Source organism: Quercus lobata, chromosome 6 (assembly GCF_001633185.2).
Source record: "Quercus lobata isolate SW786 chromosome 6, ValleyOak3.0 Primary Assembly, whole genome shotgun sequence".
Taxonomy (NCBI): domain Eukaryota; kingdom Viridiplantae; phylum Streptophyta; class Magnoliopsida; order Fagales; family Fagaceae; genus Quercus; species Quercus lobata.
Genome location: NC_044909.1, coordinates 51,272,339 through 51,285,168, shown reverse-complemented (window position 1 = coordinate 51,285,168; position 12,830 = coordinate 51,272,339). Strand labels below are relative to the sequence as shown.

Genomic DNA, 12,830 nt, shown 5'->3' with positions numbered 1-12,830 from the left:
AAACCATTGAACCAGCCCCTGACGTATTAATTTAAAAAAAAAGAAGAAAAAAAAAATCCCATTTTGAACAAAGTAATCTGACATCATCAGAAGAAAAAAAAAAAAAAAAGATACCAAACTAAACAATTTTACAAAAAAATACATATCCTACTTTAAATAACAATCTACTACTAGATAGTCTAGATTGGCTTACACTAGAAAAAGACCATATCTTTTTTTTTTTGGTAGAAGAAAAAGACCATATCATTTAGTAAATCTATCACACATTTCGACTCTGCTCAAGACCCCTTTTTCCCCTCACTCAAATTTTTTTATTTTTCTCAATGCAACTAAACTGTGAATCCCATATTTTATACAAAATATTTAATGTCCTTGTACACTACTAAAATCCTAAAGCCTCCACTATATTTTTCCCCTCTTCTACCTCTTACTTTTTCATAGTTTCAAAGTTTAGATTTTTGCTAAAAACCCAAATTTTAAATACTTAGAAGAATAACCACCGCACACCTTTGATGCGATAGTCACTCCACAAATATAAATGCTTGTGAGGTATGAGAGGACAAGAGCCGGAGTTCAAGTCTCCAAGGGAGAGTTTCACACATACACTTAGATTAAATTAGAATAAAAATTCTATCTTGTATCAAAAAAATACTTAGAAGAATAGTGAAAGAAATGTTAAACAATTGTTGGGTTTCAACGATCAATGTTGTAAAAAATTGATTACACAATTGAATTTAAGATCAAAAGATGAATGATTACTTGGCCACATATATCAACAAACACTAATGATAATAAAAACCATCGATCTCAAAATATTATAAAATATATATATATATATATATATATTTATGGAGGGCTGTTGAGTAAACTAAATTAGCTATTACTAAATAAATTATAGCTTACGTTTTTATTAGATTTTGTATGACAATTACAGATATTTACAATTGTTTATTTATTTTATTATAAGTTTCTTTTTCTCTTCTTTTTTAATGTTACCCCCCTTGAACAGTTGAACTGAAACACTGGCTCTGGGCAAGGCTTTTGCAACCTTGTGCCATGCAATCATCTCCAGGATTTGGATCCACTAATCTCCGGTGTCTTCACATGATCCGGGCAAATGTTTTTTACCAAGGATACCAACCCAAAAGTAACCCTCTGTTTTCATGAGGGCTCTGAAGATGAACAAAGTATGCATCTAGCCCAACTAAACACTACAACGCTAGGTTTGTGAGTGTTTCACATGGCGATATTCAAGCATATGACACAAGTCGTCATGTAGCTGAAGTCTCTGAAGAAGGAAACCGTCATAAACTTTCGCCCCATGCTTCCATCATGCTGTGTATTTCCCCACTTGTTCATATACATGTTATGTAGAATAGATCAACACATTGGTGTGGACGTACTGAAATGAATATATGAAGAAAGAACAACGAAGAATAAACTATACATGTACAAGCAGTATAATGAATTCTATTCTGTTCACCAGTGGCAAGGTGGTCCTCCTCTTACCCCTGTTAAAAGTGTCACTGAACAATAGCTTTTGGCAACCCATAATATATGGATCCCATCAAAATCCTTCAGGCAATGGTTATTGACACGATCGTACAAAATTATCATACAAGATTGGATAAAAGCAATTCAAACAACACTAAAAATTAGTCTATAAGATACACAATATGCTGAATTTAAAAGACACGGACAGCTAATGTACATATGGGTAAATTTATGGCAGAAATACCAATACAAATTCCTGTAACACTTGCAACTAACTGTTGGCCCTATATATGGCTGCCAAGGTATATAAATTTTAAAACCACTGAACAACGCTTCCATTCTATCACTTAGGATTCCATGTATTGAGAGGGTGGAGGGCTTATTTTTGTCTTCTCAGGACCTGCAAGTTGTTTTTATATCAAATATTTTGCATAAAGCTCTGATCAGCCAGCACCTAAGTAATATAAGGAAGCCCAACCAAATAGATCATTCTGACTTGAAAACTAATCCACCAAAATAAATTTATTTTAAAAGAAAACAAGGTAAATTTTTCCGAGACACATAATGCAACATAGTTGATCATTCTCAAACTCTTTTTAAGACTTAAAAGAGTCACCTAGACACTTTTTTTTTCCCTCAATATTCTGGGATTATAGCACTAAGTTTATATATCAGAGAACTGTATCATTCCAAAAGATTAAGCTAAAGCTCAAAGCTTAAGACATACCATAAACCCCACGGATCTCGACTTCTCGCCATTCTTGGACAAGTGCACAGCAGCAACACATTAAATGTGAGAGGAAATCATCAACAAAGCCTCCCTACCAAAGAAAGGGGTAATGAGGAGAGCACAGTTTGGAGAAATCACAATACAAGAGAACAAGACATTAACAGCAAAATTATAAATCTTGCACCCAACTTAACCATGCACAAACACATTTTCTAATGTGAATTTTTCTTACAAACTGACAATATCAGGTCCATTTTATGTATTGCAATGGAGGTATAGACATAAGTATATTAACATATCTGGCCCACAACTCCCAACCCTCCGACAAAAAGAGATATGGGAGAAAATGATATTGAATATTACCAAGTTAGTCTTACATGGATGTGTTTCGTCTTACCCTATAAATCTACACATCAAATGGTTCTCAACAATTTAACCAAACCTTTATTTTAAAACTATTTATATTAAGGTTAGCACTGCCAGAGGTATATTTCACAAAAATTATCTATCATTATCAATTTTTAACCAAGGTAAGCCTTATTCTTAAACAAAATGCAGGAAACTAGAAGGTGAGGGTTATCTAAGCGGGTTAATGTGTCAAATTCATGTTGTACTACAAGAAAAAATACCAATCATGTAGTGAGAGGGAGTACCGTGATGTTCAACATCTTACGAAGCTTTCTTCTCATGTAGCAAGTATAGCAACAGCATGACAATACCAATGAATATGCCATTAATTCATTACAGGATTCTGCTGGAGCTGATGATCATAGAACCAACATTTTTCTGTGTAAGCTTCCAAACAATACAAAATCCAAGCGTAAAATCTCAACATAGAAGTCTAGCAACTGAACTTGATAGATTTAGAAGTCAGGAAAATATTTGGAACATTGAGCATTCATAGCCTGAACATATTCAGCTACTGAAACAATCGACTCATTTCTTGATTATGTAATTCCACAAACCAATATATACATATGGAATACAAATCCTCCGTCTCACTTTATACTCAATCAATCACAACTTGACATGTATTCTTTTTACTTTTTTTATAAAATAACCGAAGTTTAAAATGGGAAAAAAAATCAGGCACATGACATACCAAAATTAGTGAAGCATAAAGTGGAACACAAAAGGTGGAATAGAAGATTTGTATTCATAATTTCATATAAGTGGCCTCGTTTTTGCTAGTTTAGTTAAGTGCAAGGTCACAAATTTACAACTGATTAACAACAGGATATCATACAGTAGGCCTACTCCAGTGCTAGGAAACACAACTCAGCCAATTCACTAAAATCCATACTAAACAACCGGGCTTACAAACAATCAACATTGTTATAAAAGATTTACCTCATTGTTCTAGACCAAATCCATAATCCATAATCTATGCAAAATCGAAGATGTTTGAATTTTTGTTGACCTAATGTAATTGTACCACATAAGCACATTATTTTTCTAATATATATTTTTAAATTGGGTTAAAATTCTATTACGATTCTCTTTAAAACCTCCTATATTTAAACTCTCCATTAGATTCTTGCCACATCAAATAGATCAATTTAAACTAATTAGAACTTATCATCTTTTTGGACAAAACAACTTAGAACTAAACAAATTTTGACTAAATTACATTTTACCTTCTCTAATGTTAATTATAATTAAATTTGATATGTTCTTTTCTACAAATTCTCTGATTTGACTTTTTAGTTTCTAATACCTATTAATTAAACATATATTTTGTATAAATACTTGTAATTTAGGCTTTTGAGTTATGATACCACATGCGGACATTCATTCATGTCATACTCCAATTTTGAAATTATTTGAAGAAATCAAATCTAAATTTACATCTCACCAATTGCAATGGTTGCCATTAAACTTAAGGTATCAGTTAGGTATTGTTTTTCATATTTAATGGTATATCATATTGTCTTTGTTTGTTATGTAAAGCATCGCAATTTCAACACTGCAAAATAATTTCAAATTAATTAGGTTTAGTATTCTGCAAACAAATTCTAATTAAATTAAATTAATTAGGTAATTTTCTTTATACAAATATTTAATATGACTTTTTAGCTATTAATACTAATTATTAAACATTTATTATATATAAATATTTTTGTCCAACTTTGTGGTGCAACTAGTGGTCTTCAATTCTGAAAGAGAAGAAAACTGTATCCTCCACAGGGCATTTGAAATACTCAATATGATGCAAAGTGCCTTTCAGGGCCACAGTAAAGTAACAGGCTAATAGCCCAATTATGATTTCATAATCCATCCAGACATCCATGCTGGACAAGGAAAAAAGGCAGATTTTTCCAACCAGAAGACTAAAACTAAATCCTACTAAAATTTTCTAACTTATTGAGACCTCATGTTACTCAATTTGCTAAAAGTTTACATTATTAAAGTAAGAATTTACAGAAACATGAAAACGCGTAGAAGCTGGATAAGATTTTATTAGGAAATTTGTAAAAGTTAGCTAACTTACAGATGTGCCTGTTATTTGCTACAGTAGCAATCTTTGAAAATGTCCCACAAGGAAAGAAGAATGTCTTGATACCTGCAAAGCGACTTTTACATTTAGAACACAAGCAAACTTTGGGCAAAGGCAGGTCAGTAAAGGGTCACGCAAAAATTTAGTATGATGCGATGGTCTCACCATTTCTACTAAAAGGAATAGTGCAAAGTAATGCTATGCTACGGACACAACAATTTTCACAATAATTGAGTTTGCCGGTCTTTGTTAGTTCTCATTTGGACCCACTTCTAACGTTACTTTTTTACGTACTAATAACAACTTACCACCTCAATAGTTGTGAAATCTATTGTGTCTCTGGACTTATTGTTCACTCTTATCATTTACAAAGAATAGGGAAAAAAAACTCAGTTATCATAACTGTCACTCTCTAATCTGGTTAAGAGCTTGGATAAAACTAATATTTTGGAGTACTAAAATTGTTGCATCAAGATGCTCATCCTGTGAGCCAAGCCCCTAATCATATTTCCAAAGTAACCCCTTGTAGCAACCACTTATAGTGGAGCATTCAACATTTACTACCCACCCCACTTACACAAAAACCCAGACTGTATTTAAATCTTTGTTAATCAAAAGTCAAACAGAGCAAGACAAATTTGATCTGAATTACAAAAGAACTTACAATTGAGATCCACCTAGACCTAGTCAAGAATGAATGCAGCTTGTGTGCCAGTTGGTATTCACAAGAAAGGAAAATGTAGAAAAGGATATTGTAATCAAACAAGATCAGAAATCAGTATTTTAGGTTATTTTTGCACATTTGTACATAACTAGAATCATAAGTTAAGTGGAAAAGGAAGACCTCCAAAAAATGATGTTAAATATATTTACAGAAATGTTAGTTAAAAATTCTTCAGACACAGCTTCAGAGTTCTTTCATGTCATATGGAAGGCAATTAAAACAGGTAACAAGGGGATTTGTCTTCATTTGTGTATGAAGGGAAATTATTTAACAGGTGAAGGATAACTGGGAGACATTCTACTATAAAATATGTGAGAGTGAAGCAGAAACGGGCAATTTAGAACCGATCATCCATACTAAGTACATGGTTTGATAAAAATAAAAATTTATAATAGTTACACAAACAAAAACAAACTTGAGATTTTGCTTCTATCTAATAGACATGATTTTAACAGGATGAGGACATACACAGGCAAGGTTCTGAACAGCAACCGAGTAGATCAGTATGCCATTCTTCATGTCGGTATGAGCCTCTAGTTGACAGCAGATCATGTCCGGATGAAACAGAAGATGTGTTTCTGCACAGATAAATATGGCATCATAAAGCATGACCAAGATATTTTTTGGAAGTCTATTCTGGCTTGAAAACATAATATTAGAGATGGTAAAACCAGAATTCCACAGTGTGCAAACTCTGGTCAGGGGGGATTTTCAGTGTTCCTGGATTTACAAGCATGTAGCTTGAGGTTGGCATCACTATTGAAATCTTTAGCTACACTGATATGGCATTGGAACTAACAATTTCCTTGATTGTGACCGCATTCAACTTCATATGCTATAAAATCATAAGAAAACTAACCTTGAAGTTGTACGATTATCACTTCTTTTATGATAGCCTTCATCAGATGAATTCCCCTTGTCATCACTGGCATCTGAATAATTCCGCTCCACTTTCTTCTCTGGAACAGTAGCAGCAACTTCTGTTACTTCTAATAAATGTTGAATTACTTCACATTGACTCACATCCAAGTTAGCTTGTGAGCGTTGTAGTTCAAGCTGAAGCTTTTCACTTTCCTTTTGAAGTGCCACATTAAAAGGCAAGTTTGGATAGGAACAAGAAAGAGTTTTCTTCAACACCATAGCATCATGCTGTGATGGTGATGGTTTCAGGATCACAGTCTGCACCTTTCTGTCCTCTTCATCCAATGTGTATTCTCGTTGATCCCTTTCAATATCTTCTAGTCTCTCCTGTGGATTTAGGAGAAATATGTATAAACCTAATCAAGCTAAATTATTTATACTGGCATATTAATTAAATTTGTCAAACTACACATAAATATAGAACAGTGAGCAGATTCCGATCCAGTTGGAGGCAAAGCAAGAGTAAATTGAGTTTCATGTACTGGACCAAAAAAAATATCTGTAATTGCAGCTGAAACATTAAAATGCATGAGACTTCAGCAGCATGACCATGTATAGTTAGAAAATTTATCAAGGCGTAGGGGATCCAAAAAGGTGGTCAGTGACTCATTGAGATTATTTATTGCTCCAGTTTTTTACCCATAACCCATTGCTTCAATTCCAATTATAGAACCATTTTTCAAGCCAAAACAAAGCAACAAAAACCAACCCTTTAGAGGAAGGATGTGAGGCCAATTAGTATTTCATAATTAGAGTTTCCAACCCTTTTTTACTTAGTGTATCACCTTATACCTACCCACATGATTCAGCTGCCTACGCCTAGGTTCTTACAAATCATCAGCACTCCTGAATATAGAACCATGGATCAAGTCTGTATGCCAGCTTTTTGTACTTCATTCGGTTAAAAGCACAAATTTAATACTCCAAATATGTCTGCCACTAGCAATCAAGGTTTCATGGCCCAATCTGAACAATTATACCCATCATCAGCAAACACAATAGCATGTATTGAAGAGCGTGTTCCAAACAACTAATTCTTCCATTAGGAAGCTTAAGTGCCTGACGGCCCTGACCTAATCGCCCACGATTTAGCCATCTTTGTTGCTTCAACAAATGATACTCTTACTAAAGGGTAAATTGTATGAAGAAAAAAAAAAAAAAAAAAAAAAAAAAACCTGAACTATCGCTCGAGTTATAGCGTGCTCCCTGCACTTAAATACTGAGCAATCAACCCCCTAACTTTATTCAAAATTCCAAATAACCCTATACTGTTATAAGTGAAGATATTTAGTGCCATAGGAATTTTCAATAATGAGTGTTTAGCGGTTTAGATGAAATTCAAATAGCTTGATAGTGAAATTAACAAAGCTAAAACAAAAGAAATAAGGACAAAAACAAAGAACCAATACCCTGACTCTAGCATTGTCCACAAGAGTGATCAATGGAACAAGCTTCAAGTATCTGTCAATCTCATTCTGAGCCTTCCTGAATTGGTACACAATGTTCCACCCCATTGCCAACAAATACAGATAGCTCCGGTCCTGGCAACTGTTGACCAAAACATAGGACCTTCTAAGAGCATCCTCTAGCTGCTCCAAAGGCTCGCGCGTCTCCGGGTACTTCTTCAGCTCCGAGATCCTTAGCTGTTCAAGCAAATTCCCAATCAGCTTCAAATGCAGCGCAAATTGCCTGCAATTCTTCTTGTGCATTCGCGCCGTGTTCGCGGCTTTCACAATCATGGAAATGAGCTTCCCTGCATCAAGGCCCGAGAGTTGGACCACCGTCGCAACCTCCCCAAGTGCTTCCCACGTAGCCATCTTCTCCTCTCAACCAACCTAAATTTCATTCTTATACATCAGCTCACAACACAATACTTTCACAAATCCAAGCCCAAAAAAACTATAAAAAGACAAAAAAATTGTGGTATTATATATACTAGTAATCTTGACTGAAAATACGTTAAGATTTTTTTGGTGAAATTCAGAGATCTTTTAGTTTTTTTTTTTTACTGTTTTTTTTTTTAAGCCAAGGACTCAAACTTAGAGAGAAATTGAATGTATTGCAACAGGTTCCTTCGTTTGCATTGCCAAACTGAATGAAGAGCTCATTCTGCAGATGAATTCAACGGCAATTTGTAGAGAAACAAAAAAAAAAAAAAAAAATTAACGATTTTTTTTTGGTTTGAAGCTGGATCTTCATAGAGATGGCATTGTTGTTCAAGATCTTCAACGCTCAGAGCTCAGAACAGACTGCAGCAAAATCAGATAACGAAAATTCTGAAGATTGTCCGTCACTCTTCTTGACCAACTTTTCAACGAACAAAAAAAAAAAAAAGATAAAAAAGCAAAAGAGGAAAAATATGATTGAAAATAAATATCTATAATTATAAAATCAAAACTATTTTTTTAAAAAATAAATAACTCTCTTAGTGCACGTACAGCTTCTGAAAATATGAGTCTTCACCCGCCGTAGACTCAACTTTGGGCTTGAAAACCTGTGGAGCACTCAAAGCTTCAGAACCACAATGTAGAAATAGTAAAAACAAAAAAAACAAAAAAAAAAAGCTGTAAATGCACATTAACTTTCTCACCTGCCGCGAAAAAGTTTTTATTTTTTTGTCTGGTTCAGTTGTGGCTAGTGTGTGTGTGAGTGGTGGTTTCTGAGTGGAATGTTATAATGAATGAAAGGTGAAAAAGAAACGTCAAAATCCGTGAGGAGAAGAGGAGAAAGAGCATCGAATTCTGAGATTAACAGGCATTGCTTTGCGCACACGAATTTCTTCTGCTTCGTGTGGAGTTTTTGGACGAACTTGAGAAGAGAGTAAGAAAGAACTCTCTCAATCAATCCCCTACCTTACTCTCTTTTTCTCTCAACCTCTTATCGCTCACAGTTTCGGTGTCGTTTGTCCGTGATGCGTTGTTTGCACACCTTTCTTTCTCTCTCTGTGTCTGCACACACAGACAAGCATGGATTTAGTGCGGGCCACTGGTGCAAGTACTTGAAAACCCATTATGCGTTGCGGAAATTACGAAGGTGTCCCCGTTCTTCACGGAGTGTAAAAAAGGTTAAATACGGATAGGAAAAAGGAAGGGAACAACTTTTTTTTTATTATTAGTATTATTTTTTCATACCTCAAACGGGTTGTTGACTCATAGTCATCGTTTCAACGGAAGCTTTTTGCTCTAAATAGTACGATTTAAAGCTCCAGCTGGCAGCTATTCTCGTTCAAGCTGAGGCAGCTTTTGTGAGAGAAGGCACATGGAATTCTCGAGCGGCCACTCTGCTTGTGCCTATTAGTCAAACTTTTCTTTTCTTTTTTTTCTTTCTTGTTTTCGCTTCTTACTCATTAGTCATTAGACTCATTATTACCCACCTAAATATTACACTAAAAAAGTTAGGCGCAATTGTTACATTAAACACATATTTTTAATTTTTAATTAACATTACATGTATTTTTTAAAAATTAAAAATTATTATTTAAACACATGAAATAGACCCTTAACGATTTGACAACATTAATTTAAAAAAGATATATAAAAAAAGTAACTTTTTTTTTATAGGATGAAAAAAGTAACTAATTTTTTATACTTTCATAAAAATTTTCTAAAATAGTTTATTAATAAATACTTTAAAAGTATCTATTAACTAGACTCTATTGTCAATACTATGTTTGGTTGGGGTGAAAAAAGAGAACCAGAAATGACAAAACTTAAATTCAATACTTTAAGTACTATTTCTTAGGTTCCTCTCTTAAGATTCAGTCATGTGGCTACTTAACTAAAAAATACACTTCCATCCTATAAGGAAAAATTCACATGACAGAATCTTAAAAATGGAACCTAAAGAACAGCACCTAAATAATGTACTTAAGTTTTTCCCAACAAAAAATGTGATTTTCTATTGTTTGGTTTAAGTGAAAATGAAGATGAAAGAAAATAAGAGTGAAAAAAGTTTTCCACTTAGACCTACTATTTTTTTTCCTTCTAAATTAAGGGAAAAGACAAAATAAAATTATTTTAAGAAGAAAAATATAAAATTGCCATCTTTTGCATCCTTCCACTTTTATTAATAAGAGCTTAAATTAATTTTTTTCTTTATCTTTCCATATTTTCATAATAGTAATTTTTTCTTTATCTTTCTACCCTCTACTTTTCTCTACCAAACAAACAGAGTGAACAATACAAATATTTTCTATCATTCCAACCATTTTATTTATTTATTTATTGTTATTTGTTTTTTTATAACTTGATAGAAATATCATGATGTGATAGCTAGGCAAAAAAACTCAAATTGCTTTTTTTTTTTTTAATAATTTGAAAGTTAAATATGGAAATTTGGAATTTTAGATATATCTATTAAAAATATAAAAAAATATTAGTTAAGGAACAAAATTTCGAAATATATATATAATTGCCAACTTATTTTTGCCTATTTTTGGTTTTTTGCTACTATTCATGACCTTATTGTACTTTTTGGTATTATTCATGAATCTCACTATACTATTTCAATTAACTTTTACCTTTATCTATAGTCATTTCCGTAAAAAGTTTGACACTTTTTGGTACTTTCCGCAAGGGTGGGCTTTGGCTCCTTTGGGATTCAGACAGAGTTGAAGTTTCACATCTGGCTAGCTTAGAGCAGGAAATTCATTCTACGATTAAGGTACGTGCCTCTAATTTTAGTTGGATGTTGTCTGCTGTGTATGCTAGTCCTAGGAGTGCTGAGAGACATGTTTTGTGGAGTAACCTTTCCAATGTAGCTAATCTTCATAATATGCCTTGGGTTATTGCGAGGGATTTTAATGAACCCCTCAATGATGCTGATAAGTTTGGAGGTAGAGTGATTAGTGTCAATCGGTCTCTTTTATTCAAAGAGTGTCTGGATAAGTGTAACATGGTAGATTTAGGATTTTCTGGTCCAAGGTTTACGTGGACAAATCGGAGGGAAGTGCAGGGTCTCATACAAGAAAGGATTGATAGATTTTTTGTGAACCCGAGTTGGTATCTTATTCATCCAGAAGCAAGGGTAACTCATCTCACCAGGTGCCACTCAGATCACTGCCCAGTGCTTCTTGAGACAAAGCCTCAACGCAATGTCCGTCTTGACCGCCCCTTCAAGTTTCAAAGATACTGGTTGTCAGATTTATCTTTTCCTATGGTGGTTTCTCAAGCTTGGAATCAGGCTTCTCATCTCCATGAAGCTATCTCCAATTTTGTTGTGAAGGCTACTAGTTGGAATAGGAATCAATTTGGTAATATTTTTTTCAAAAAAAATAGGGTCAAAGCTAGGCTGAATGGTTTGCAAAGGGTTATTGCTATTAGGCCTTCTAGTTATCTTCTGGAGCTTGAAAATGATTTGATCCGAGAGCTAGAATTGATTTTAGACCAAGAGCATGAATTGTGGGCGTTGAAATCTCGGGTCAACTGGATGGTGCAAGGGGATCGTAATACGGCCTTCTACCATGTTTCTACGCTAGTAAGAAGGAATCGAAACCGAATCACTGCGATTAAAAATATTGTGGGAGAATGGCTAAACAGTGAGGAAGAAGTGATGGCTTTCATCCAAAGGGGTTTCTGTGATATATACTCCACATCTCAAGTCATTGGTTTAAGGGAAGCAGATCAAGTTGTTAGGGGTCGTATATGCCTTACTGATGAGGAGAGGGATAGCTTAAGCTCTAGTGTGACGGATGAGGAGGTAAAGGCTAGCTTATGGTCTATGAAAGCAAATAAAGCTCCGGGTCTAGATGGGCTTCACGCTGGGTTTTTCCAGCAATTTTGGCCAACTGTGGGGGAGTCGGTGTGCCGAGAGGTTAAGCATATTTTTGTATCCAAGAAAATGCCAGAGTACCTAAACCGTACCAATATAGTGCTCATTCCAAAAATCAAAGGCCCTGAAACACTTGGGAACTATAGGCCTATTAGCCTCTGTAACACGGTCTACAAAATTGTTACAAAGACTATTGTGGCTCGCTTAAGACCCTTCCTGGAGAACCTTATCTCCCCTTTCCAATCGGCTTTTGTGCCTGGTAGGAAAGGAATAGATAATGCAGTTATTGTGCAAGAGCTAATCCACTCGATCAGTAGAAGGAAAGGTACCGTGGGATATATGGCAATAAAAATTGATCTTGAAAAAGCTTACGATAAGCTAGAATGGAGTTTTATTCGTGAAAGGCTTATGGGGATAAATTTGCCTCAAGATTTAATTGACCTCATTATGAGTTGTGTTGGTTCGGTTTCTTCTTCTGTTCTTTTTAATGGTGGCAGTCTTGAGACTTTCTACCCTTCAAGAGGCATTAGACAAGGGGACCCCCTGTCTCCATACCTTTTTATTATCTGTATGGAGTATCTCAGTCAACTCATAGAGGAAAAATGCAACCAAAAGCTCTGGCCCCCGGTTAAAACCTCCCAAGGAGGGATCCCTATTTCCCATCTCATGTTTGCTGATGATGTGGTGTTGTTTGC

At 34.6% G+C, this 12,830-nt stretch overlaps 1 protein-coding gene across 1 annotated transcript; it reads right to left on the bottom strand.

The window, feature by feature from the left end:
• Positions 1-1,461: 1,461 nt before the first annotated feature.
• Positions 1,462-9,397, bottom strand: LOC115994874 (protein MID1-COMPLEMENTING ACTIVITY 1). The gene is made up of 9 exons (XM_031119184.1): positions 8,957-9,397; positions 8,805-8,860; positions 7,776-8,201; positions 6,305-6,693; positions 5,914-6,023; positions 4,716-4,787; positions 2,878-2,984; positions 2,222-2,315; positions 1,462-1,894 (listed from the first exon to the last, which is right to left on the bottom strand). Exons 3-9 carry the CDS (start codon positions 8,181-8,183, stop codon positions 1,842-1,844), a joined length of 1,233 nt encoding a protein of 410 aa, XP_030975044.1. The 5' UTR covers positions 8,184-8,201; positions 8,805-8,860; positions 8,957-9,397; the 3' UTR covers positions 1,462-1,841.
• Between the last annotated feature and the right edge of the window lie 3,433 nt (positions 9,398-12,830).

Bases quoted from the DNA above. Each gene is read 5' to 3' on its own strand.
- LOC115994874 (XM_031119184.1), bottom strand. From the start codon at position 8,183: ATGGCTACGTGGGAAGCACTTGGGGAGGTTGCGACGGTGGTCCAACTC. The intron at 6,694-7,775 runs GTATTGGTTCTT...CTAAATCCACAG, and splicing joins TGGACAATGCTAGAGTCAGG to GAGAGACTAGAAGATATTGA. The intron at 2,985-4,715 runs GTAAGTTAGCTA...TATGATCATCAG, and splicing joins AGCAAATAACAGGCACATCT to CTCCAGCAGAATCCTGTAAT.